This window comes from Rana temporaria, chromosome 5, assembly GCF_905171775.1.
Source record: "Rana temporaria chromosome 5, aRanTem1.1, whole genome shotgun sequence".
Classification (NCBI taxonomy): domain Eukaryota; kingdom Metazoa; phylum Chordata; class Amphibia; order Anura; family Ranidae; genus Rana; species Rana temporaria.
Genome location: NC_053493.1, coordinates 377,982,181 through 378,009,438, shown reverse-complemented (window position 1 = coordinate 378,009,438; position 27,258 = coordinate 377,982,181). Strand labels below are relative to the sequence as shown.

General features: G+C 43.8%; 1 protein-coding gene across 7 annotated transcripts in view; it reads left to right on the top strand.

The window, feature by feature from the left end:
• Positions 1-27,258, top strand: part of SYBU (syntabulin) — an 84,801-nt gene that overhangs the window by 18,303 nt on the left and 39,240 nt on the right. For all 7 annotated transcript variants that reach the window (XM_040354862.1, XM_040354864.1, XM_040354863.1 and 4 more), the window contains exons 3-4: positions 7,892-8,072; positions 19,218-19,415. In XM_040354862.1, coding sequence (XP_040210796.1) covers positions 7,892-8,072; positions 19,218-19,415 — 379 coding nt within the window. The remainder of the gene's footprint in view (positions 1-7,891; positions 8,073-19,217; positions 19,416-27,258) is intronic.

Sequence of the window (27,258 nt, the reverse complement as noted above, 5' to 3'; positions counted from 1 at the left end):
GCAGCAGCACAAGGCTAGGTGGGTGCACTGTGATGTAAGGGAGGGTGGGGGATTCTTGACTTCTGATGGTGGGGTGGCTCTTGGTATCTGATATAAGGAGGGTGGCAATGCTCTGGACATCTACTATTATAGATACAACCTTGCCTTTTTAGATTTATTTAATTTCAAATGAACGCCCTTCGTGTTTAGACCAGCCCACAATGAATACTAACTGACTGCACCGCCTCAGGTTGTAGAATAAAAACCAATAAATTAAGCCATGTCACAGCAAAAATCAGAAAGACACAGCTGACGCGTTTCACGCTGTCATACAGTGCTTAATCACAGCTATGATTAAGCACTGTATGACAGTGTGAAACGCGTCAGCTGTGTCTTTCTGATTTTTGCTGTGACATGTCAGTTTTGTGACTTATTTTATTAAAAAGAAATGCTTTTTTGGAGTGCGGCTGTCCTCATCTTCAACAAATTTTGCATGCTATTGCATTGCCAGCACCCAGGGTTTTTGGATTTGGTGAGAGATTTATTTTGGTCTATCGGAGCGGTCACCCTTCTCCCCAATAAATTAAGCCACCCTTCTGCTATTGGATAGTCCCAGGATGCAGAGAATTATTTGTCTAGATGCAGCTAAGCTGAAGACACTATGGGGTTGTTTTACTAAAGGCAAATGTACTGTACACCAGTTGTGGCCGCTGAAGAACAGGGAGAGCTGTGTGTAAACACAGCTTCCCCGTTCTTCACTGTGGCGCCGTGATCGATCGTGTGTTCCCTTTTATAGGGAAACACAATCGATGACGTCACACCTACAGCCACACCCCCCTACAGTTAGAAACAGACATGAGGTCACACATAACCCATTCAGCGCCCCCTTGTGGTTAACTCCCAAACCGCAATTGTCATTTTCACAGTAAACAATGCATTTTTAATTTATTTTTTTTGCTGTGAAAATGACAATCGTCCCAAAAATGTGTCAAAATTGTCCGAAGTGTCCGCCATAATGTCGCAGTCACGAAAAAAATCGCTGATCGCCGCCATTAGTAGTAAAAAAAATATATATAAAAATGCAATAAAACTATCCCCCTATTTTGTAAATGTTATAAATTTTGCGCAAACCAACCGATAAACGTTTTTTTTTTTTTTTTTTTACCAGAAATAGGTAGAATACGTATCGGCCTAAACTGAGGAAGAAAAATTTTTTTTTAGATATTTTTGGGGGATATTTATTATAGCAAAAAGTAAAAAATATTGCATTTTTTTCAAAATTGTCGCTCTATTTTTAAGCTATGACTAAGCACTGTATGACAGTGTGAAACGTGTCAGCTGTGTTTTTCTGATTTCTGCTGTGACATGTCAGTTTTGTGACCTATTTTATTAAAAAGGAACGCTTTTTTTGGAGTGCGGCTGTCCTAGTCTTCTTCATCCATTTTTGCATGTCGCTCTATTTTTGTTTATAGCGCAAAAAATAAAAACCGTAGAGGTGATCAAATAGCACCAAAATAAAGCTCTGTGGGGAAAAAAAGGACGCCAATTTTGTTTGGGAGCCACATCGCACTACCGCGCGATTGTCAGTTAAAGCGACGCAGTGCCGAATCGCAAAAAGGGGCCTGGTCCTTGAGCTGCCTAAAGGTCCAGGTCTTAAGTGGTTAATATTTGCTATTGTCTTCCTGATTCTCCTCCCAGCCAATCGGGAAGTGGGTCCTGAGATCCAATTTGGCCAGAAAGTCTTGGGACTCCTGGCCAATCAAGTCTCAGGACCCACTTCCTATTCAGGAGGAGAAGCAGTTCAGTGTCACGGCAAGCCGCAGAAGGTGGAGGGGAAGCTTCCAGGAGCCCTACCCCGGATCCCCAGCACCACCTCCTAAGGTAAGGACATGGATGGCGTCATGTGCAGGGGCAGCCTCCAAGAGCCCGCACCACCTCTGATTCCCACGCAGGGGGATCAGCAGGTGGTGCAAGTGAGGGGGGCAGGTTTGTTTTCGCCCACCCTCCAAGATATTGAGCACCAGTCGCCACTGCTGTATGCTTAGTAAATGAGGTAAAGCTTCACTTTGCAAAGAATACCCAATCATATGCAAGGAAAAAAAAATGCATTTTTACTTGCACATGATTGGATGATAAAAATCTTCAGTTTTCCCTCTTTTACTAGGATCTAGAGCAACTGCACTTTCAGCGCACAGTATATTTGCCTCAAGGCTGGGTTCACACACTGGCCCAGATTCAAGAAGCACTTGCGCCCGCGCAACCATAGTTGCGCGGCGCAAGTGCTTACTTGCTCCGGTGTAACGAGTGCTCCTGATTCAGGAACCTCGTTACACCGAATGCAGCCTAGGATGTGACAAACATAAGCCTCCTTATGCCTTCACATCCCAGGCTGCATTCTTGCGTTGGCCGCTAGGGGGCGCGGCCTTTGTGATCGGCGTGTAGTATGCAAATTGCATACTACCACCGATTCACAAAAGTTGCGCGGGCCCTGCGTACGCAAGGTACGGAGTTTCCGTACGGCGCCTTTAGCATAAGGTTGCTCCTGCTAATAGCAGGCGCAGCCAATGCTAAAGTATAGCTGCGCCTCCCGCTCGCGACGTTCAAATTTCACGTCGTTTACGTAGGTGAACCGTGAATGGAGCTGGACGCCATTCACGTTCACTTACAAGCAAATGACGTCCTTGCGACGTCATTTGCCGCAATGCACGTCGGGAAAGTTTCCCGACGGAGCATGCGCTGTTCGCTCGGCGCGGGAGCGCGCCTAATTTAAATGATTCCCGCCCCCGGCGGGATCATTTACATTAGGCAGCCTTGCGCCCGGCTGCTTAGCATATTGCCCGCGCAATTTACGGAGCAACTGCTCCGTGAATCGCGGGCAAAGCACAATATTTGCGTGGGCGCAGATAAAAAAATTTGCTCTTTGCCCACGCAAATATTGCGCGATTCTACCTGAATCTGGGCCACTGTACGGAGCGGCTCATGGCAGGGGTACAGTGCAGTCAGTTAATAATCATTGTGGACTGGTCTAAACATGAAGGTAGGTCATTTGAAAGTAGTATTTTAGTGTCTGTAAGCAAAATAAATGAGTTCCTCACTGTATATTTTTGGTGTTGAGCATTACACTAAATATATGGCAAATATTGTCATTAAGACCTAAGTAGTTCACAGTACCCAGATCCAAACTTGAAAAAAGGATGAGTACATAAAAATATATATATATATATATATATATATATATATATATATATATATATATATATATATATATATATATATATATATATATATAATATACAGTGAGGAAAATAAGTATTTGAACACCCTGCTATTTTGCAAGTTCTCCCACTTGGAAATCATGGAGGGGTCTGAAATTGTCATCGTAGGTGCATGTCCACTGTGAGAGACATAATCTAAAAAAAAAATTCCAGAAATCACAATTTATGATTTTTTAACTATTTATTTGTATGATACAGCTGCAAATAAGTATTTGAACACCTGTCTATCAGCTAGAATTCTGACCCTCAAAGACCTGTTAGTCTGCCTTTAAAATGTCCACCTCCACTCCATTTATTATCCTAAATTAGATGCACCTGTTTGAGGTCATTAGCTGCATAAAGACACCTGTCCACCCCATACAATCAGTAAGAATCCAACTACTAACATGGCCAAGACCAAAGAGCTGTCCAAAGACACTAGAGACAAAATTGTACACCTCCACAAGGCTGGAAAGGGCTACGGGGAAATTGCCAAGCAGCTTGGTGAAAAAAGGTCCACTGTTGGAGCAATCATTAGAAAATGGAAGAAGCTAAACATGACTGTCAATCTCCCTCGGACTGGGGCTCCATGCAAAATCTAACCTCGTGGGGTCTCAATGATCCTAAGAAAGGTGAGAAATCAGCCCAGGACTACACGGGAGGAGCTGGTCAATGACCTGAAAAGAGCTGGGACCACCGTTTCCAAGGTTACTGTTGGTAATACACTAAGACGTCATGGTTTGAAATCATGCATGGCACGGAAGGTTCCCCTGCTTAAACCAGCACATGTCAAGGCCCGTCTTAAGTTTGCCAATGACCATTTGGATGATCCAGAGGAGTCATGGGAGAAAGTCATGTGGTCAGATGAGACCAAAATAGAACTTTTTGGTCATAATTCCACTAACCGTGTTTGGAGGAAGAAGAATGATGAGTACCATCCCAAGAACACCATCCCTACTGTGAAGCATGGGGGTGGTAGCATCATGCTTTGGGGGTGTTTTTCTGCACATGGGACAGGGCGACTGCACTGTATTAAGGAGAGGATGACCGGGGCCATGTATTGCAAGATTTTGGGCAACAACCTCCTTCCCTCAGTTAGAGCCTTGAAGATGGGTCGAGGCTGGGTCTTCCAACATGACAATGACCCATAGCACACAGCCAGGATAACCAAGGAGTGGCTCTGTAAGAAGCATATCAAGGTTCTGGCGTGGCCTAGCCAGTCTCCAGACCTAAACCCAATAGAGAATCTTTGGAGGGAGCTCAAACTCCGTGTTTCTCAGCGACAGCCCAGAAACCTGACTGATCTAGAGAAGATCTGTGTGGAGGAGTGGGCCAAAAATCCCTCCTCCAGTGTGTGCAAACCTGGTGAAAAACTACAAGAAACGTTTGACCTCTGTAATTGCAAACAAAGGCTACTGTACCAAATATTAACATTGATTTTCTCAGGTGTTCAAATACTTATTTTCCTCACTGTATATGTATATATATATATATATATATATATATATATATATATATATAATATATATATATATATATATATATATAATTTTTCCAAAAGAAAACCAAAAAACACACACACAAACGTACCTGAGCAGAAGCTGTTGCTCCTTATGGTCCTGGCAGAGCAGCTGGAGGTAAGATTGATATTATAATAAAGATATCTCGCGCCAAATTTAACAATTGATATTCTAAACTAATAATGGAAGCTGCTCCTCAAAAATAGTCAGTGACAGAAATATTTGTGAGGGTGGAGGCGCTAAACAACCTATTAATAAAACCTTAATTAATAGTATAACCTAATGCTATAAATCAACAAAACCACCAGCCTACCTATTCAATAAATTGTCAGCTTTGAACCCGAATACCTCTGGAGTAAATTAATGTGATCGGGGATAATAATACCCAACTATACAAATAATAAACTTGTGCTGAATGATAATACAATATTATCTCCTTAAATAATATTAGTAGTAACAATGCATAATAAATAACTATAAATGCAATATAATGCTGTGCAAAATGATTCCTTGTGAATACGGTGCTTCATACAAAGTACAGTACATCAAAAATCAATCTGTCCATCCTATGAGTGAAAATCCCTAAAATTCCCTGTGGCTTTTTGGATTTAATTTGAATTTAAAAGCAGGTTATTGTGTGTTCTCCTTTTTTTTTATTTTTATTTTTTTTACTGTTTGCCTAGTTCGATTCAATGTGATCTTTTGTTTGCTGTTTTCAGAGTCGGGCTTAACACAAACAGTGGATATTACTCTGCCTAATCCTTTGAACCCCTGGGAACTGTGTGCATCTATTTTCACCTTGGGGTGTGTGTTTATATAGATTTAGAACTGGCAGGCCGATCCACTCAACAGTTTCTTTAGAAGTTTGGGCAATGCCCCGTCCCAAAATCTGCAGTGGAGTTTGCTAAACACCTTGCGGTGTATATAAATTGGCCTAGAGAATATTTTTCCCCATTTAGGTGATGTGTGTGTGTGTGTGTGTGCTGGGTTTTATTTTTTATTTTTTTCAATGGCTCTGGCACCAGGCGACCTACCATTTGTGCAGACAGTACATCTGTTCAGGGGCTCTCTAGGTTTTAGGGGCCCATTTACAGGACCTGTGGATTTGGTTGCTGCTGGAACACCATCTGCTATAATGTGGACACTGTTAACTTTCTTGGGCAGGTGAGAAACGAGATTCACTTTTCATTAAGTCCTTAATTTAACGGGGCCCAAAATTTGCAAAGGGGTCTTTGCTGACTATGGCTGTTACTGGCCATCAGGGATAAGCCGAACATCCCCCCCCCCCGTTCGGTTCTTCGGTTCGCACCAGAACCTTCAAATTCAAAAGTGCTCATTTTAAAGCCTAATATGCAAGTTATTGTTGGAAAACGTCTTTGAGAACCCGGGTCTTGCCCCAGGGAACATGTATCAATGGAAAAAAAAGTTTTAAAAACTTAGTTTTTTCTGGAGCAGTGATTTTAATGATGCTTAAAGTGAAAAAATAAATAAATTCCTTTAAATATTGTTCCTTGCTGGTTGTCTATAGTAGTGGTACGTGTTTAGAACTGTCCCTGCACAAAATGAGATTACTGTAAGCTTTAATGTAATGTCTGGTCCCTGCAATATGGATGAAAATCACTGAGAAAAATAGCATGGGTTTCTTTAGGTGCAAACTACAGAGCACAAGTGCAGTACACACCAAGTAACTTTAGGAGCAAACTACAGAGCACAAGTGCAGTACTGGTACACACCAAGTCGCTTTAGGTGCAAACTACAGAGCACACGGGCAATACACCACGTGAGAATACTGCAGCTAGCACAATCAACGCATCGTTTTGCTAATCGAGTTTCTTGTGAAGCCGCCGAGGATCTCGGCGAGCCAAGTTTCCTCATTGAGTAACGAGGAAATAGAGAACATGTTCTCTATTTGGCCCGACGAGATCCTCGTCGGTTTCCTCGGCCGAAAGTGTACACATGACCGGGTTTCTCGGCAGAATACGGCTCCGATCGAGTTTCTGGCTGAATTCTGCCGAGAAACTTGGTCGTGTTTACGGGGCCATAGACAGTAAATTAGGATAGGAAGAACTGATCTAGCTAAACTATACAGTGTATAAATATATGTACAACACCTGGGATGTATATATATCCTTTACACACTGTTCCTTTAACTAAACTGACTAGCCTGCCTGCTCTATCTATCAAAAAAAGTCTGTCTCTCTCTCTCTCTCTCTCTCTCTCTCTCTCTCTCTCTCTCTCTCTCTCTCTCTCTCTCTCTCTCTCTGCCGCCCTGCAGGCAGCCTTTTATAGTGTGGGGGCGTGGACTAAAGCCCTGAGCCATAATTGGCCAAAGCCACCCTGACTTTGGCCAATTATGGCTCTCCGTTTTTTGCGCGCTGTGATTGGCCAAGCATGCGGGTCATAGTGCATGCTTGGCCAATCATCAGCGCGCAATGCCGCAGTGAATTATGGGCCTTGGCGCGAACGACCCGTTTTGTTGGTATTTCGAGGTGACTCAGAAATATCGGTTAATCACCTTTTGCCTTTTGGACTTGGAGTCTTCAAAGACCTTCGGCCTGGTGAGTCTGTGTTAAACGATATGTTGATATTCAGTCCTAAATTCTGGTTTTAAGGCTTGTACAACAGGTCAACCATACAGGTAACCATCAAGGGGAAAGGCTGTCTCAGGTGGTCTCCAGGCAGGAGGGCCAGTCCAGCTTCTACAGGCACCATATGTGGATGAACAGATGGATATTGAATTTCCATTGGTTGGTTTGGTTTGGTTTCCATCAATTTACACATTGCTCATTGCCTTAAATACGCTTAAATATACTTTTATGTTTACCTGTTAAATCTTCCAGGTATAACCGTGATGCTTTCTAACAAATAAGTACAATTACCAAGCTAATAAACTAGGCCTGTGTGCTTACGGCACCTCTCGTGTTACTGGAACCCTACAATAGCCTCATATTGTCATAGTCTATAAATATGCTCCCATACCTCCAGTGTCGCATTACCATAGAAACAAGCACAGAACGTAGAAACGAGCATAGATTCTGAAAATGCCCTCTGTTCCGATTACTCTACCCGTTCTATTATGCCTGACTCCCTGCAATGTGCGACTGTAAACTGTTTTTCTCTATTCTTTTCTATAAACAGAAAATGCAAGAAAAGGAGATTGCCCGGAGTCGTATCCCGCGCCTGGTTCTGCGTCCATACTTACCAAAGCAGAAAGTGTCCCCATCTTCTGAATCCCCATTTTCAGAGGAGGACAGCAAAGACTTTAACCTTACCTCCAGCCGCTCTGCCAGGACCATAAGTAGCAACAGCTTCTGCTCAGGTACGTTTGTGTTTTTTGGTTTTCTTTGTGTATATATATGTATATATGTATATGTGTATATGTGTAAAAAACCTTTTATGTACTCATCCTTTTTTCAAGTTTGGATCTGTGTACTGTGAACTACTTTGGCCTTAAGGAGAATATTTGCCAGCACACCATGGAACGACGTAAATAGCGTCCAAATGGATGATTTATTGGATGATCACAACCCAAGGAGAGTGCAACGTTTCGGAGCCACGCAGGACCCATTCCAAGGGGAACTCTGATGTAAAGAGTTCTCTGAGAAGGGGTCCTGCGTGGCTCCGAAACGTTGCACTCTCCTTGTGTTGTGATCATGCAATAAATCATCCGTTTGGACGCTATTTACGTTGTTCCATGGTGTGCTGGCAAATATTCTCCTTGTGACTTGTACCAGTATCCAGCTGGTTGTTGCTACAGCACCCAAATCCAAGAGCTCATCCAGGAATGTGTGCGATGGGAATATGAAGTATGACTACCTAGGCCTTAAGCACACAGGATGTTTCTTTAACCCTCCTAGAAGCCAGCAACGTTTTTGCAGAAAACAAAATTTTAAAAGCGTCTAAAGCTTTCCGGAGCCTTTGCAGGCATCAAGCTCTTGGGCATTAATTCATTTCATTTATTTAAATGTTATTCTGGCCTTTGAAATGAATTAATGCTCAAGCATTTTAGGTGCAATTTTTAGTGGCGGTGGCAGCCTGTGCATTGTGGGCGCACAGGCCCCTCCCTTTGCATGTGTCCGACCCCTTTCAGGACGCCGGACACGTGAATTACAATTGCGGGGATAGGCAGGGGTGTGTATTTTGAAGCACCTGATTAGAGCCAGAGGCTCAAAATAGGGTGGGCTCGGGGCACAGAGTGCGCCCTGATCCTACCCAGTTGTGTGACACTAGCAAATTAATATTCGCTATTCTGACACATTCTCCTCCCGGCCAATTAGGAAGCCCCTATTGGCTAGGGAGTCTTATGACTTCCTGGCCAATCGTGTCTCGGGACACACTTCTGGGTTCCAATCGGCTGTAAGGAGAAAGCATTTGTCCTCACTGGAGCGTTCCCTGCCTTCGTGTCTCCCCTAGGTAAGGTGATCGGCACTGGCTTCTGTGTCCGCCCATGGGATGATCGCATTGGGTTTGCTCGCCTCCCATGGGATGATCGCATTGGGTTTGCTCGCCACTGGATGTGCCAGTGTCTGGGGGGGGGGGGTGCTGTGAGGTGATCGCCAATAGCTGTGTTTGTGTCTCCCGGGGGGGGGGGGGTTTGTTGATTGTACCACCCCCCCACCCCCCCCACAAAATAGTAGGTACCAGCCGCCACTGTTAAGTAGCGTCAAGCATTTTTTCTGACCAAACTGTACTGCTCCTGGACACACTGGCATTGACACATAGGCTAACATGCAGGGGAGTTCAGAGGCAGGGGGGAAAAAAAGCCAGACGCCCCCTAGGAGCAGCTGTAAAAATGTCCTGTGTGTGAGGCCTAATGCTAACCACGCAACATGAGCTAAAGCTAGTATACCTTAGTTATGTATAAACTATCACAGCCAGATTCTTTCGGCTTTTTATGATGGGCCCTTCAGCCTCTTGACACATGGTTCCATACCACGCTACCTCTCTCATGGCCCACTGCATTTGGCCGAGAAGGTGTTGAGTTTGCACACAGAGAGCCTACTGGGGTTAATGGAAAGCTCTTGGCTAGCTGAGAATCTAGCTTCTGAAGCTTGCCAACGTTTAAAGAGACCTGTGCTCATCGTCCTTGCAATCTTCTCACAAAACACTCAACTTTAGTAGGATGTTGTAATCGGAATTGTGACAGCCAGCAGTGACCTCTTCAGAACTGACAGCAGAGAAATTGCATGACTTTCCCAGCTAAGTGTTGGCTTAGTGAAAATCTTTTTGGCATGTGCCCAGCAGTAAGTAAATAGGATTCAGCATTGTAAGGAAACCTATAATACAGCTCTGTATGGTTAGGCATGCTCTTCATACATCGAAAATGTAAACACGGAATTGGCAGATCTCTTTAAGGCCCTTTATTGTACATTCTACTATGGCATCCCTAGAATGTCCGGATGAGGGAGACATCATCATCCAGCATTTTCGTTTTAATCAAAGACTTGATAAGTAGCGACGTAAGCATGAGTTCTCGGTCTTGTGCCTCATAGACACTAGATGTTATAGCTGCTTCTAGGGGTTGTCTCCTAGAATGTTGGCCTATGTGTCCATGCACACAATTGGGTAGATTCAGGTACGTTGGCGTAACTTTGCGGCGGCGTAGCTTAAGGAATTTAAGCTACGCCGCCGTAAGTTAGCGAGGCAAGTACATGATTCACAATGTACTTGCCTGCTAAGTTACGTCGGCGTAGCCTAAATCGGTGGGCGCAAGGGCACCTAATTCAAATGTGTTTGAGGGGGGCGTGTTATATGTTAATGGCGCTTGACCTCATGTTTTTTACGTTTTTTCTTTACTGCGCATGCGCCGAGCGCCTACATTTCCCAGTGTGCATTGCGGCTAAGTACGCCGCACGGGCCTATTGATTTCGACGTGGACGTAAACGATGTAAATCCCGATTCACGGACAACTTGCGCAAACAACGTCAAAAATTCGAATTTCGACGTGGGAACGGCGGCCATACTTGACATTACTATTCCAATAGGGCCTAGCTCTAACTTTACGCGGCCTATCTCTTACATAAACGGCGTAAAAGTACTGCGTTGGCCGGGCGTACGTTCGTGAATCGGCGTATCTACTCATTTACATATTCTACGCCGACCGCAATGGAAGCGCCACCTAGCGGCCATTCAAAATATTGCAATCTAAGATAGGACGGCGCAAGCCGTCGTATCTTAGATATGTTTAAGCGTATCTCTGTTTGAGCATACGCTTAAACATAAGTCGGCGTAGATTCTGAGTTAGGTCGACTTATCTACTGATAAGCCGGCCTAACTCTTACTGAATCTACCTAAAAGGCTTTTGGCAGTGTTTAGTGGCAGGAGCTTTTAGACGCAGGGAAAAAGACTGCCAGTGCATTCAGGAGCAGTAGAGTTTGGGCAGAAAAACGTTTGCAGCTACTAACTGCTTCTAAAAAGCAGTTAAACATTAAAGGCGTTGTAAAGTAAAACATTTTTTCACCTTAATGCAATCTATGCATTAAGGTGAAAAAACATCTGATGCTGCCGCCGCCCCCCCCCCCCCCCCCCCGAGCCCCCATTATACTTACCTGACCCCTCGAAAGTCCCGCGTTCGGTCCCGAGATCCTCTTCGCCGTTCAGCCTGGCCGCTGATTGACTAGAGCAGATGGATTGAGAGCAGCGCAGCCATTGGCTGGCGCTGCTGTCAATCACATCCAGTGACGCGGCACGCCGAGGGGCGGAGCCGAGTGATACAGTGTGCATGGAGCCTAAAAAACATCTCTCACAATGCTGTGGAAAAAGACATCCTACAGTGCAAATTGGCCTTTTCTCAGTGTTTGCATATGGCCAGGTACGCCCTTTGCCTCCAGTGTGACCGTAAAGGCCTTCTGACCAAAGTAATAACCGTTTCATAGATATGAGCCTATTCAAGTATTTGACCCCAATGTTTGCCTTGGCTCTTGGCTACAAAGGCCCTGAGCTCTGTGCCGTGGGATGGGAAAGGGATCATGCACATTAGTCCTATATTAAAAAAGAGCTCTAAATGGGTAGTGGTGGATTTGGCTGGTGGGTTTCAATGTTCGTTATGGCACCCTGGGGTGACTGCTCTTAATCTTCAGTGTCTTTGCTTTTAAGGACCACCACATGTCTACAAAAATAATAATTGATGCTAACCTTTTGGAACTAATAAGCACAAGCCGACAGAGCGAACTAGTCAAATGAATTAATTAGCGATGGAATAGTGGATTCTTCATCTTCCTTACTGTGCCAAGGGAAATGTTATGCAAGCTTGAAATGACTCAACCCTTTTACCAGATTCTTGGAACAAGACACACATATTAGGACCGCGCTAAAACCCACTTCTAATGTAAATAATTACTTTCTGTAGCATTTCAACAAGCTCCAGTCTGTAAGCACTGTCAGCATGTATCTTGTACAGCCACCTCCTGCTAGTAGCCTGGGAGGGTGTGCGTGTTTACCATCTGACACTCGATCCTCCTCTTTGCCTTCATCCATGTGTCTGGATAGCGGCCACCAGGCTCCGATGTCAGCAGTGGAAACATTCTGCCAACGCATCTGGCTGTACACTCAGCAGCTACAGGGACTGGATCACAGGAAACTCCCAAGATACATTATGTTCAAAACTACTAGTCTGGGTGGAAAAAAAAGGAAATGGGCTGAAGTTTGCTACATTCCTTTAAATGTGTTGCTGCATTTTTAGCGTATTTATATTTCAACAGGAGCTGTATAGGAAAAAATAACCCAGTCTAAAGGAAATCTCTGCTACAGTTTACAATAACAGAGTTAAAAAGTCACACAAAAAAATATAATTGGTTAACAATTCTGGCTCTTTTAATGTGTGGATTATGTGCTCTAAACTGGACACCCAAAAAAAGTGCTTTTATTTAAAATTTTGCATAAGAGCCCATTCACACAGGCACAACTTTTGGATCCGACTTCAAGTCGCCCCTAGACGCCTCAAGTCGCGCTGCATGAGAAAATCAATGGAAGTGAATGGAACCGTCTTAATGCACACTACTGCAGTCGCTCCGACTTCAGAAAAGGTTCCTGTACTACATGTGTGGAATAAAATAGAATGGAATACTGTTATTAAAGGTAAGTTTATTATATATGGGCATACCTGTTCTGCAGTGGTTTCTGGGCTGCTTTCAAACTGATCCGCAGGTGCAGAGAAGTGCACCTCTGGGTTACCTGCAATGAGCCATAAACTTCTATTACCTGTGAGTTTGGTGTGCTGAGAGTAGAGTGGGCTCTATAGAGCCGAGTGGGGTGCCATCCACCCACTCCACTCATTGTGGCCCACGAACGGTTACCAAGTCACTTATGTGGCCCTTGCTCTTCAAAAGGTTGGGCACCCCTGCTGTACTACTTCAATCAGACTTCTAGGTGACTTGTAGGCAACTTGTACCCATTGATTTCAATGGAAGTCGTCTCAGAAGTCGGATCATCACTGTCTTAATAGAAGCAACAATACAGGAAGAGAACATACATTTCTCAGGCAAACCCTTCCCTCCCCCCTCCCTCCCACAGAGCTGATTGTTGTTTGGCCACTGGAAAGCCTCTTGGCCTGGAGGCAACTTGAAGTTGCCTCATGTCGCGCTGTGATTCATACTCAAGTCGTGTCCAAGTTGCCTCCCAAAGTCGTGCTGGAAGTCGTGTTGCCCCTGTGTGAATGGAGTCTAAAGAGGGAAATGGCTAGACTCTCATTTTTACTACAAGGGTTAGGGCCGTTAGGTGTGTTTTTTAATATCTCTCAGTAGTCCTTAAAGGAGTTGTAAAGGGGAAAAAAAAATGTCACACTTAATGCAATCTATGCATTAAGGTGAAAAAACATCTGATGATGCCGGCCCCCCGAGCCCCCGTTTTACTTGCCTGACCTGTCGAAAGGTCCCGCGCTCGGTCCCGAGATCCTCTTCGCCGCTCAGCCTGGCCGCTGATTGGTTAGAGCGAATGGATTGAGAGCAGCGCAGCCATTGGCTGGCGCTGCTGTCAATCACATCCAGTGACGCGGTGTGCCGAGGGGTGGGGCCAAGTGATACTCTCTCGCATGAATGTGGTGAGTTCTTGCGGGAAGGACCAGAGACAGCCGCCGAGGGACCCCAGAAGACATGGATCGGGGCCACTCTGTGCAAAACGAACTGCACAGTGGAGGTAAGTATAACATGTTTGTTATTTTAAAGGAAAAAAAAAACATTTTCCTTTTTAGTAACCCTTTTTAGTAACCCTTTAATTTGGGTGGACTTTTTTCTCTTTGGAACCAAAACACTCTATTACTCTTTGCACCAAAAATGCCAAATTCGGAGTAATATATAGATCTCTATGAAAGAAATCTACTATTTAGTTACTATATGTATTATACTGCATTAAAATGTAAACCCGACCACTAAATTTGAGTTTGTTCATTTGTAATGCAGGTGTGAAGAAAAAGTATTGGTGAGAAAAATCAGTTGTGGATTTAGGCATTTTTTGCATGTCAATCCTTCATGGTCCATGTAACTTGGTACATAGCAAGGATGTTTCCTTTTGCCTACATATCTATACCAAGGTGTCCGCCATTCTCATTTTAGAAGGTCGGAAAGATATGGGTGTGTTGTTGATGGGCCAAAGGGTTGTGTCACTGTCATTTGTTTGATATCTACTTTTGAGACTCTTCTAAAATCATTCATTCAGAATTCATTAACAGGTGCCCTTTAACTGCATTTGACCTTCCAATGATTTATGACTGACTTGCTTCAGTTGGGTTTTGCTTTTCCATAGACTTGTATAGGAGTGTAAAATCTATCTGACGCTTAAACACAAGCCATATGTGTTGCTGTTGGAGCTTTATATTTACAAAAAGGGTTTATTGACATGAAATCCAATAATCATAATAAAAAGGAGACATAAGCGGTAAAATTATACAGGTTTCTAGTGTAGCATCCCATGGAACAAAGAGAAAAGGAGGAAGTTCAAAATTAGCTTTCCAAAGGTATCCTAGGAGTTATAGACTGTCTGTAAACAAAAACATTTATATATAGAACCTAGCATAATGGAACATAACTTTTTGTGGTCAAGAGTCTCTCTATCAAAGTGGATGCAACAGAAGATTATAAGTATAGCCAATCCCGACCAGGGCAATACCTGACGGCCTGATTGACATATAGATTTAATGCATTAAGCATAACGGGTAGAAGTGAATAAAAAAAAAAGAGAAAGGAAGAGTCCATGGGGTGTGCGCAGGGGGGAGTGTTAAATGGAGAGAAGCGTACTGTTAAACTGAGAAGGCTGGGTATATGTGATCCATGGTTGCCAAACGAGAGGATGGCCGTCCGCTTCTCATTCCCCATGAAGCTAACAGTGGGGCCCCATACACACGAGAGGATCCATCCGCTGAAAAATCTCAGCGGATCGGTTTCAGCGGATAGATCCCCTGGTGTGTACGTTCCAGCGGATATTTATCTGCGGATATTTCCGATTTCCAGCAGATAAAAATTTGTTAGCATGCTAACAAATCTATCCGCTGGAATCGGCTCCAGCGGATCGATCCTGTGGTCTGTACAGACTCACCGAATCGATCCGTCCTAACCCGTCCCTCTCGCATGCGTCGTAATGATTCGACGCATGCGTGAATTTCCTTATATGACAGCGTCGCGCACGTCGCCGCGTCATTATAGCGGCGACGGCGCGACACGTCACCGCGGTTGAATTCCGCGCAAATTTGGATCCGATGGTGAGTACATGCCAACGGATCCAAATCCGCCAGAGGATTTATCTGCGGATACGGTCCGGAGGACCGTATCCGCGGATCAATCCCATCGTGTGTACCAGGCCTGGGGGTTTTCCATGCCCTCGCAATGGTTAGTTTAGTTGCAGTAAAGAGATGCTGGGTCAATTGTCATTCCGGACATAGCAGTTCAACAATTGGTTTGCCAAGAAGGGCTTCATAAGTGTCCCTTTTAAGGTTAACATGAAATAAATTCCGAAGAAGGGTATAGACTCTGACCCATAACCTGCACGCCCTCGGGCATGACCACCAAATATATGCAATAGAACCTTCTTGTAAACATCCCCGAAAACAGAGAGGAGAGTAAGTTAGGTTAAAGCAGGACAATCTAACCAGTGTATAATACCAACTATACAACACCTTGATATGCATTTGCCAGTATAAGTACATTTCTCATACACTTGTAAATCGCTATAGTCATAATTTGCCAATCCTCCGGCTCTAACTGCTTCCCTAGTTATTTTTTTCCATTGAAGGTGGTAAGGCCTCTAAGGGGGATTTTTTGCAGAAATTATAGATGAGTACAGCAATGATATCAGGCCCGGGAAATGGGTTGGGTTCTGCAAAGGCTCTCGAAAGGGGTCGGGGTATATGGGGGTAGGGTGGGATTTAATGAGTTGTTGAAGAAAATGCCTAAGTTGAAGGCAGCTATAATATTCTTGTAAGGGAATATTATGGGAAGAACGTAGGGGGTCAAATGTCAATATCCTAGTAGGGGTGAACATGGAGTGAAAATCCGTGAATCTGTTCGCAGTCCACCATGAAAATGTTGTCTGGGTTTTCACAACCTGGTTGAAATAATGGGTAATGAAGAATTCATAGAAGGGGGGGGGTAATCAAACCCACAGAATATTTTAAGGGTGTCCCACAATCCTAGAGAGTGGGCTAAATATGCCCCTATTGCGGGTGGGTGATGAATGGGAGAGAACCAAGGTAGAGAAGATGGGTATGGGAGCCAAATCGACAAGATTGTGGCCCGTAACGGCAGCTGATGTGTTTCATGAAGGTGGGATAATGGTGCTATTTTTGCTGCAGTATAGTAAACCTGTAAGTTGGGGACCTAAAGGCCACCAGTGATCCTTTGAATGTACAAGACCTGTTTACTATTTCGAGAACGAGTGGCTCCCCATATAAACTGCAAAAGCTTACGTTGATGTATACATAAAATATGTGAAGGGACTAAAACCAGCAATTTCGGGAGATAAAACATACGAGTTGCAGTTATTATACCAAACCCGCACAATGGTAAGTGAGACCAGGAGGACAGCATATCGGACAAGCCTGTGAGCAAGGGTGGAAAATTGGCATGCTACAATCCCCCATATGTTGAGGTAAGATGAATTCCCTGATAGGGCAAGGAGGACAGCCAATGAAATGGGAAGGCTGCTTTCAAATCTGTTGCTATTGAAAGAGAGGTTGGATTTGGGAAGGCTTGACATGAAGGCCCGAGAGGGATGCAAAAGTTTTTAGAAGAGATAGTAGGTTGGGCAAAGAAATTCTGCGAGAAATTTGAAGTCAACAAAATATCGTCTGCGAATAAGGATTTTTTACCACAACATCAATACCTCTTATATCTGGATGAGAACGAACAGCCTCTGCCAATGGTTCCAGAGCCGGAACAAAAAGTGGTGAGAGTGTGCGACCTTGACAGGTGCCCCTCTCAATATTAAAAACTGATAACTCCGAGACATAATACAAAATTTTAGCCCGAGGGAAAATGTATAGCATTGTCATCCATTGCCGAAAAGAGGCCCCAAAACCATAATGGCGAAGTATGGACATGAGGTAAGGCCATGACAAAGTCTCAAATGCCTTTTATTCACATCAAGAGATAAAAGCATTGATTCTAATGAGCGGCTGTGGGCTATAAGCGGTTGGCCAGAATTTTGGTCAAGATTTTCATATCTATATTGAGAAGAGAAATGGTCCTGAAATTGGCCCAAGAGGGAGTGATCATGGTCAGGTTTAGGAAGCATCACTATGTTGGCAGTCAATAAGTCAAATGTTAAGGTCTGGCCATTCTTAACCACTTGAGACCCCGGCCATTGACAAATGACAGCCACAAGGTAGCTCTACAATGCCGGGAGGCCGTTATATGACGTCCCCGGGCCTCCCGGCCGCTAGGGGGCGCGTGCATGCCCGTCGCGTCACTCAGGTGCCGATGCGCGTGCCTGGCGGCCTTCAATGTCTGCCAGGTACCCGCAATCGGCAGTTAGAGTCAGGGACGTGGATCTCTGTGTGTAAACAGAGAATCCAGGTCTTGGTGGGGAAAGGCGACCGATGGTGTGTCCCATGTACATAGGAACACCGATCGGTCGCCTCCCCCACAGTAAGAATCACTCCCAGGGAACACATTTAACCTCTTGATCGCCCCCTAGTGTTAACCCCTTCCCTGCCAGTCACATTTCTACAGTAACAGTGCATATTTATAGCACTGTTCGCTGTATAAACGTGGTCCCAAAAATGTGTCTGATGTGTCCGCCGTAATATCGCAGTCCTGACAAAAAGCCCAGATCGCCGCCATTACTAGTAAAAAAAATAAAATATTGTGTTTGGGGTGTTTTTTATTTATTTATTTTTTTAATTGACGGTCTTTTTATGTTTATAGTGCAAAAAGTAAAAACCACAGAGGTGATCAAATACCACCAAAAGAAAGCTCTATTTGTGGGGAAAAAAGGACGTCAATTTTGTTTGGGAGCCACGTCGCACGACCGCGCAATTGTCATTCAAAGTGTGACAGCGCTGAAAGCTGAAATTTCGCCTGGGCAGGAAGGGGGTATATGTGCCCAGTAAGCAAGTGGTTAACAGAATTATACATAGTTGTCAGATGTGGGGCTATTGCGTCAGCTAGCTTCCTATAATAAAGCGCCAAAAAGCCGTTCGGACCAAGTCGCTTGACCACTTTCAGGTCTTTATTACATTGGAGGACTTCCGAGACTTGAATATCCCGGGCCATATGAGCCTCAGCCAATGTGGGGTGCAAAATACAATTCAAAAAGAGATCGTGTCCTGACTACACGCCTGAGTATGGGCCGAGCACAGCTTGGTAAGGTGATAACGAAATTCCTCCTATACCCGCAGTGAGTACATTATTTTGGATACGCAATGTGATGGGAGTAAACGTACAAAGCATATTGGCCAGCTGTTGGAGAGTTTTACTCACTTGATGAAACTTTACATCAAAACTGTATGTGAAGGGAAATCCTAATATTTTTTTTTTATGTTTATTGGGATAATAAAAAGTAATCGCCAACAGATTTTGTAAACTTCAATTCAAACATTGCAAAATGTATCCTATTGCATACATAGGATCAGATGCGCGTTGCACAAGAAGGTGATGGCAAAAACGGGAAAGCACATTTTAAAGTCTGAGGCCTTCATCTTTTTTTCTCTATGCATGTAATCCATTAGGGTTGTTCTAAAGACCGACACCAATCATTTTTTGCTTAACGTTCTTCATGGCTTTTGTCACTGGGTATGGTCCATTTGCATAAATGCTGTGTACTAAAAGAACCTTTTTTCATTTAAGAGCTATGAAGTGTGCAAACTAGGCTATTCCTTGGAACATTCTGTTCGTATGCCATATTCATACCAACAATACATGAGGTGGTAACAGCAATGTTTTCTATAGGGGGGGATATGGAATGAACAAACCCTCTTTTCTCCATCCCTTCTCTTTTTTTTTTTGTATTGGACATCCTGTATTTCTTTTATTTTCAGATGACACCGGTTGCCCCAGCAGTCAGTCGGTGTCCCCGGTGAAGACTCCATCTGATGCTGGTATGAGCCCCATGGGATTCTGTACAGGAAGTGAGGATGATTACAGCCACAAGCGAGTCAGCACTGGCATATATACTGATGGCAGTATTCAGCCTACGAGGTACAAGAAGGAGCCAAAGAGTGGACTAGTGAAGACTGGTAAGATTTTGTATTATCTGTATCTTATCTGTGACCTCCATTATGTTGTTAGTACTCCATCAATAGTTTTATATTTCTTCATAGCATTCTATTTTGTTCTACAGTACAGGTTAGATTTACATACATTTGAATTGCCAAAAAAGAATTTTTTTTTCTGTGTTATTAAGAACCTTCAAAAGTGTTTAACTGTGCCTCCAAATCAGAATTTTTTTTTTTGCCTGGAATCGCTCCTGAATATAAGTGTACTTCCTGGAATGTGAGGGTACCTAAGCACTTGTATAGCCACTACCTCATAGTGTTGCTGTATTCTAGTCTTACCAGATTTGGGGTGATATTTGGTGATGTCACTACTATATCGCTATCTGTACTTGCTGGAGTTTCCAACATGAAAAGGAAAAGCCAAGCCTCTACCAAGATGGCTGCCTCCAACATGATACACAGTGCAGAACAAGGCATGGTTGGTTAGTAATGGTGGACGATTAGATGCAAAGACTAGTCTTTTGTCCTATGCCTATCTTTTTTTTTTTGGGGGGCACAACTTCCAAAGTTCAGTTCTTTAGGTTCTCAAGCTTATGACCAAGATCTTTTAGGCAGATGCTGTAGGCTGGTCAAGAGCTGTCATATGGGAAGGAATGCATTTTTTCTTACTACAGTACTGCAATGCCTGAAAGGTAGTGTGTGTGTGTGTGTGTGTGTGTGTGTTTGTTTTGGCATCCTTCAATGTATCCCTTTTTATAATCTATGATGGTCTAACAATGCATTCTGAACATAAACACATCAGAGAGCCCTGTCACCAAAGTGTTATCTGTTCAGCTTGTGTACGGTTTTTGTTCAAGGCTTTCAAAATTCAAGTTGGTTCCATGTGCATGGTTTTCCCCCCTTCTTTTTTTTTTTTTTTTTTGTCCTATGTTTCTGACCTTCCTGATTCTACTTTTAAACAAGTCATTAGTGGTTTGAATTGGACTTCATATAGATCCACCCATAGATTTGTGTGGGTAGCCAGAAACCACAGCTAGCATGCTCTCCTCTGAAGCTGACTGCTTCCAACCACTGGAAAATCCTCTGAACCGCCAAGCCTGGAAAATTCAAATTTGGCGCCTACAAGAAACTTTGGAAACATCTGATGTAACCATTAATGCGTAACTGAAAGACATCTGATGGCCAATGATCAAGGTTTTTAATTTTTTTTTTAATGCAGTTAGTGTTATCGAGCCAAACACAAAATTCATTTAAAAAATGCCCACAAAACCCCAACCCCTTTTTTTTTTTTTTTTCTTAAGAATTTAGTGCAATTTGAATTATTAATTATGAGGACCCCAACCAGTAATAAAAGATAATCCTTTACAGGAAATATATGTGATAAATTACAAAGTCCTATCAATATAATTTTTTTTATTTTTTTTTTTCATTTTTTCAGTCATATTTAGCAGGGTTCACTGTAATTTTAGGCAGCAAATTCAACCTCTCATCACACAATTGTGTATTGTGCATCTTCCCTTGTATAGGAAGGTAATGTTTCAGAGGGTTAAAAAGATGGTGCTGGAACCAAAGAATACACCAACCTAAATATTCACAAGCTCACATCTGGACTATTCGGAAGTGGATAATGGCAACTTTAGGGATGTTATTAAAAGAAAGTAGAGTTGGTCAATTCAAACTGAGCATATGGTAAAAAAAAAAAAAAAAAAACCCTAACATCGGTTATATTCAGTGAAAACTATATGTCAAAATCATCAATAGTCCGACTCATGTGGACAACTGTATGCAACTCTCAGCATTTCCTGTAAAAGTTGTGCTTTGTCCGGCTCCTTTTACTAAATATACAGGCTTGGAAGGATCGGGAGCATAATCAAGGTCAATTATACAAGAAAATTTCAGACCTGCCTATAAAATTTGGCTACACCTCCTTCTTTGTAAAAAAAAAAAAAAAAAGGTCATCTTCACTATGTTTTATTTTTATAATTTTGTTTAATCTAAATTGCCCAGGCTTGTGGCAGATTAACGTCTAACTCGAGAGTATAGTTGGTCAACCACTTTGTATACTGCAGTCGTAATTATTTTGTGATAACAGGTCTACTTTATAGAACATTTTCAGCTAAGGCTTGCAGAGGAGGTACAATTTTTATATAAGAACTGATCTTTCTTGCAAGTTGGTAGTAATTACCGTATTTATCGGGGTATAGCGCGCACCCCTAAAGTTGCCCCAAATTCCTGTGGAAAAAAGTTTTTTTGTACTTAGTTTTGGTGTCTTGTGCGGCATTCATCGGCAGGCTCGTCGGGTCCGGCGTCCGTCTGCGGCTTCGGGGTGTCCTTTTCGTTGGGTCCGGCGTCCTTCTGCGGCGTCCTCCCCCCTCCTTTTCCAGCGCCGAGTTTGAATACTGCGCAGACATATACAGAGCGCAGTACACTCGTGTATTGTCGGCAATGCTCGGCTACTCTTGCGCTGATGTCCTGTACGTCCAGGACGTCAGCGCGGGAGGGGCCGAGACTGCCCGACAATACACAGTGTACTGCGCTCGGTATAAGTCGGCGCAGTATTCAAACTCGGCGCGGGTATCGGCGTATACCACGCACCCACGATTTTGCCCTGATTTTCAGGGCAAAAAAGTGTGCGGTATACGCCGATAAATACGGTACTTGCCTCCTCTTTGCTCCGTTTTCCTGCACTCTGTGTTCTATTCCCCCCCCCCCCGCAGAAAAACCCCATGCCGCCATTTTAAAAAAAAAATGTTGGCTGCATTTGCTCCTTATCTTGCACATGTGTGATAACCTATTAGACTTATCTTCTGCAAAACAATACCCCCCCCCCAATATTTTGGGGGAACCTCATGCAATGTCATATGGCGCTTGTGGACTTTGATACACAAATGTCATGTGCCTGATCTTGTGCTTGCACCATATATTACACCCAAGCTATTTTTACCCAGAGATCTTGCAATGTCTCAGTTTAGAACTAATTTCAATTCAATGTAAACTATTTTTTTTTTTTCCCTTTTTTTTTATTTTTTTTATTTTTTATACGACTTAAAGCGGAGTTCCGGCCACAATTTCACTTTTTAAATATAAATACCCCTGTAATACACAAGCTTAATGTATTCTAGTAAAGTTAGTCTGTAAACTAAGGTCCGTTTTGTTAGGTTGTTACAGAATTTAGACACTTTAGAAAATAGAAATTGACTGGGGCCATCTTAAGTGTGGGCATCATGAAGCCAGATTGTATGACTTCCTGGATTTCAGCCTTGCAGATCTCGCACATGCTCAGTGCTGCACAAGCAGTGTCAGATCAGGTTTCAGCACCTGTGCTGTCCAAGTCACATGATTCTTTGAGACTGGGGAGTGCACAGACTCCTGGAAAGTTACACCCACTACATTCCCAGGAGTCTGTGCGGTGTAGTTTAGGAAGCATTAAGCACCTAGGTGCAGGATGTGGGAAGATTAACTATTCTGCCTAGCAACAACACTTTGAAGGCATCTAAAAAAAAAAAAAAAACATTCGTAAAGGACTAATGACATTTTTTTTAAATTACTGATGTAATGTTATATTTATGGGTGGAACTCCACTTTAAAGATGTTTATAAATCGGCATTCATAGTTGAATGCCCCTGGGATTTTTTAGCTTGGGGGGTGGGGCACTTTAAGAAATGTGCAGTGGTTGGATGTATTTTGGGTTCTTTTGCAAAAGAAGCTGGTCTGGGTGGGACCACCAGTAGGCAGTATATTATCCATTTCTTTTTTAGTTTTGTGAGAAATTTAAAATGCAACATTCATGCCAATGTTCCCTCCTGAAAATACTGAACATGAGTAACGCCTTCATGACCAGTCCAGTATTAGTCCACCACATACATGGTTATTTGATTCTGTATGCAGGGTTGCTGTAATAACCATTTGTAAGTACACACGATCATGCTGCTCTGTTCAGCTGAGTTCCTGTCAGTTTCTATAGCAACTGCAGCTCCGTTTTGCCGAACAGAATGCTAACAGGATTGAATTTGAATAGGGAACGTTGTTACACCTGTGCAAATTCCAACACTTCAGTCAGCAATGATAAGCCAGCGTGTCATGTCTGTCGATTTAATTGTTTTACTTCTTAAAGCAATCCGGTCGGTAAAATAGGATCACATATTTGTAACCTTGATTTAGTTCACAATTAAACTCCTTTTTTTTTATTTTATTTGATACATGGTGGTGGACAAAATAAAAGAAACGCATCGAGTACATCTGTCATGGAATTGCCAAACAAGAATTTACATGGCAACATACAGGGGCGTTGCTAGGTGGCAAAAAGACCAGGGGCTTCCAAGGCCAGCAACGGAGGGTGTGTGTGTGTGTGTGGCGCAGGCTTTTTTTTTTGGGCTGGGCGGTGGGGTTGTGTGGCAGGAGGTAGGGTCACTTGCTGGTTGCTGCCTGGCTTACCAGTGCCCATCAAAGCTGATCACTAAACTCACCTGCCTGACACACTGACCATTACACTATCCTACCTGACATGCATACACTGACCTACTTACCTGACATGCATGCACTGACCTACCTGACCAGAAGACAGACTTTGTGTCCTGCAGCAGCTCAGCTGTGGTGTGCAGCACGCCCAATGCCCATCATCACAGCAGGCAGCCAGAAGAGGAGAGCCGAGCGACGAGCAGGGATGTGGTACGGCGGCCACATTGTAATTCCTGCCTTCTGGAGCCTGCAGCTCATATGGTGGATGTCACACGTCCCGACAGGTGTCTTTTGCTGTGCTCTTTATTACCCAGCCGGGTAAAAACAATAAAACTTGGTGAAGAGTAGAGATGGGAGAAGTAATGAAGATGGCAGATCCAAATGTCCGCAATAGTGAAACAGTCCTGCTCCCACGTGTAATGTCTTTCACCACTCCAGCCTAAGTGGGTATAGTGCACCTGGACAGGCCTCTCTCACCAGCCTGGCAGCCAGAATGTCACTCAAACCTTAGGAGAAAGTCTCTGCCACAGACCCTCCTGGTAAATGAACAGCGGAGATAATCTTACTTGGCACCTGGATCTCCTTCAGGTAGTTTTGAATTCGGGTATTGACTGACGGGCAGCCAACATCCAGCCTTTCAGTGTCCGGTTCCCCTGGTCCCCAATGGATAGTCGGGCCCCTATCAGAGCACCAGCTTCTCTTGGTACTCCTCAGGCAGACTCTGCACTGTACGGCCTCCTCCAACTGGACGGAAGACCCAGGACCTTCTTAAGTGGGACCAAGTCGTTTGCTGAGTCCCCAAGCGATAGATCAATTGCTCCGGGCCAACGTGGTCCCGAAGCCAGGATCCTTGCATTGCATGCGCGTCCCCGGCCCGGAAGGCCATTTGCCGGGGGGGCGTGAAGTAGTTACCCTAAAGGTGGGCGCCACACGAGGAGAGACCCAGGAAGATGGTGTCTGCCTCATAAATACTCTCTCCCAGCATGCACAGCGAGGCCAAACCCTGCGGATGGGCTGCTGGGCAAGAGCACCCAATCCTTGACTCCACTGCTGCCACCTGCCGACCTGGGGTGACTCTGACCATTGGTCAGAGTTAACAAACTCTCTGACCCCCTCTAAATTTAACATTGCACCGGTACTGGAAAGTGACCAGGTGCTACACTAGGAAGAAGGCTCCTTACATTGATGGTCATTGGGAAGACTCCCCCCTTTGCTGATGGCTAAAAATATCATCCTTGTCGGTGGTAGCTCACCTAAGAGGCAGAAGCCGCTCATTGCTCAAGGAACCCTAGAAATCTCTGGAGGAACCCTAGGGTTCCACAGAACCCTGGTTGAGAAAAGCTGCTCTACACTAATCCAATTTCTTCTGCTTTTCTCCTTCAGTCTGTTAGAACAATCTTTTTTCCTAAAATTATGACCACTTTCAGCAGCTAGCCACATATATTTAATAGTAACCCTTGTACTCACTTGCTGTGTAGCGCAGCTCCACAAACCCCCTTGTGTCCTTGTTACATCTTCGTTCATCGCTGCTCCCCTTAACCTATTGTTAACAGTAGTTAGTCACATTCAACTAGACTTTCTCCCTAATATTGAAGATGTTTTGTAGATTCTCTAAGCCACTTTTCCAGTTCCTATAGGTCTCGGGACCATACTCCAGGATTCACGTCCACACAGGTAGCAGGGATACCTTAACCAAGTCCTAATGCAATGTGTAGATGTTGATTGTCCAAGAACAGGATGGGAGAACATATTGATTTTATAATGTTCACACCTGACATGCTGTTCTTGGCCACCCATCTACATATGCCATAGTGATTGGATTAAAGTGCCTGTGCTACCTGTGTGGCTATATACCGATATTCCGGGATATATTTCAAACTCGCAATGGAAGTGGCTTCAAGAAGCTATGAAACATCAGAATTCCATACCAATTTCAGTTGAATGTGACCAACTACTACTACCTATACCAGTGAGGGCGAACCTTGGCACCCCAGATGTTTTGGAACTACATTTCCCATGATGCTCATGTACTCTGCAGTGTAGTGTAGCATCATGGGAAATGTAGTTCCAAAACATCTGGAGTGCCAAGGTTCGCCATCACTGACCTATACCTTGTCCTGGATAAATGAGCACCTTTTACAGATAAATCGCCGAATATTTTTAATATGTGGATAATTTTTAATTTTCAATTGCGTGGCTTTGCATGTATTGGAGCCTCCTGAGAAATGCAGTTCATCGGCTGAAGGCTTTGTCACCAAGCTGAGATCTAGTGTCACCACTATTGCACTCCCCCAGGCTGAAGTGATTTAAATATGGGGTGTGCTTCAAAAGGAGCATTGGAAGCCAAAATCGAATTTATTTTTAATTGATAAATGTAAAAACATTTTCTCAAGGATATAACCTGGAGGATATTGTTGACTTGTGTGGAGATCCGCTTTAACAACTGAGGTTAACTGTTTTTCTGAATGGCAGGTGAGAAAATAAACCTATAACTGGCTAGTTGCTATGGGTAACATCAGTGTTTACCTTTTTTGTTTCTCTAGAATCTAGAGCTCAGTACGTTTTTATAGAAGACAGAGTATGTGTTGTGCTGCGTAACTAATGAAAACACTGTCTTGTATGGAAAATCGCTCTCTGCAGCAGTTTTAGTTATTTGTCATAGTGTTGGAAATATTTTGTTTTAGAAACGTCTCTTGTTCAAACAAGTCACACAGAGATGAATGTTACCGTTCTGTAACAATGTTCTCCATTCACCCTCTTCTAACACAACATTGTGATGGCCTCGGCAAATTCCTGCTCCTTTCAATATCGGCTTTTCCCGTCCTGCACAGAAGAGGCCAGATTAGTATTGGGGAAGCCATGTTCAGTATGTACACTCACATTGCAGTAACCAAAAGAAACAAGATTGTATTTTACAGGGAGCTGTTTTACAGCACAGCCAGCCAGGTGGGGGGGGGGGGGCTACTCGCCCTGCACATGCGGGGGTACCTCTACTCTCCTCTTGTGTTCATGTTCATCAATGCCTGGGACCTGGCAGGGCTGCAGTCATGTGAAAGTCAACATTAAGGTGGAACCCTAGGTTAGAGATGAGCCATGCATTGTGTGGATTTGTACAGTGTACCGGGTTCCCCTGTGAGCATACTATTCTATATCACTACACACCTTACTCGTATGTTGCATTTAGGAAGGACATTGCTGAGCCCATGTCCTCTCCACAATGCCATCTTATCTCTGCCATCTCACTCCCAGTAACAAAAATGGGGTTCCGCTGAGCAAAAGCATGGACCTCATGCCTCCACTTGACTCCTTCGCTGTCCTGTACCATGCAGCAGTATGTGAGTTTTCCGTACTGCGGGTTTGGTCCCAGATTCTGACCCCCCCTCGCTACCAAAAGACCCGTCACATA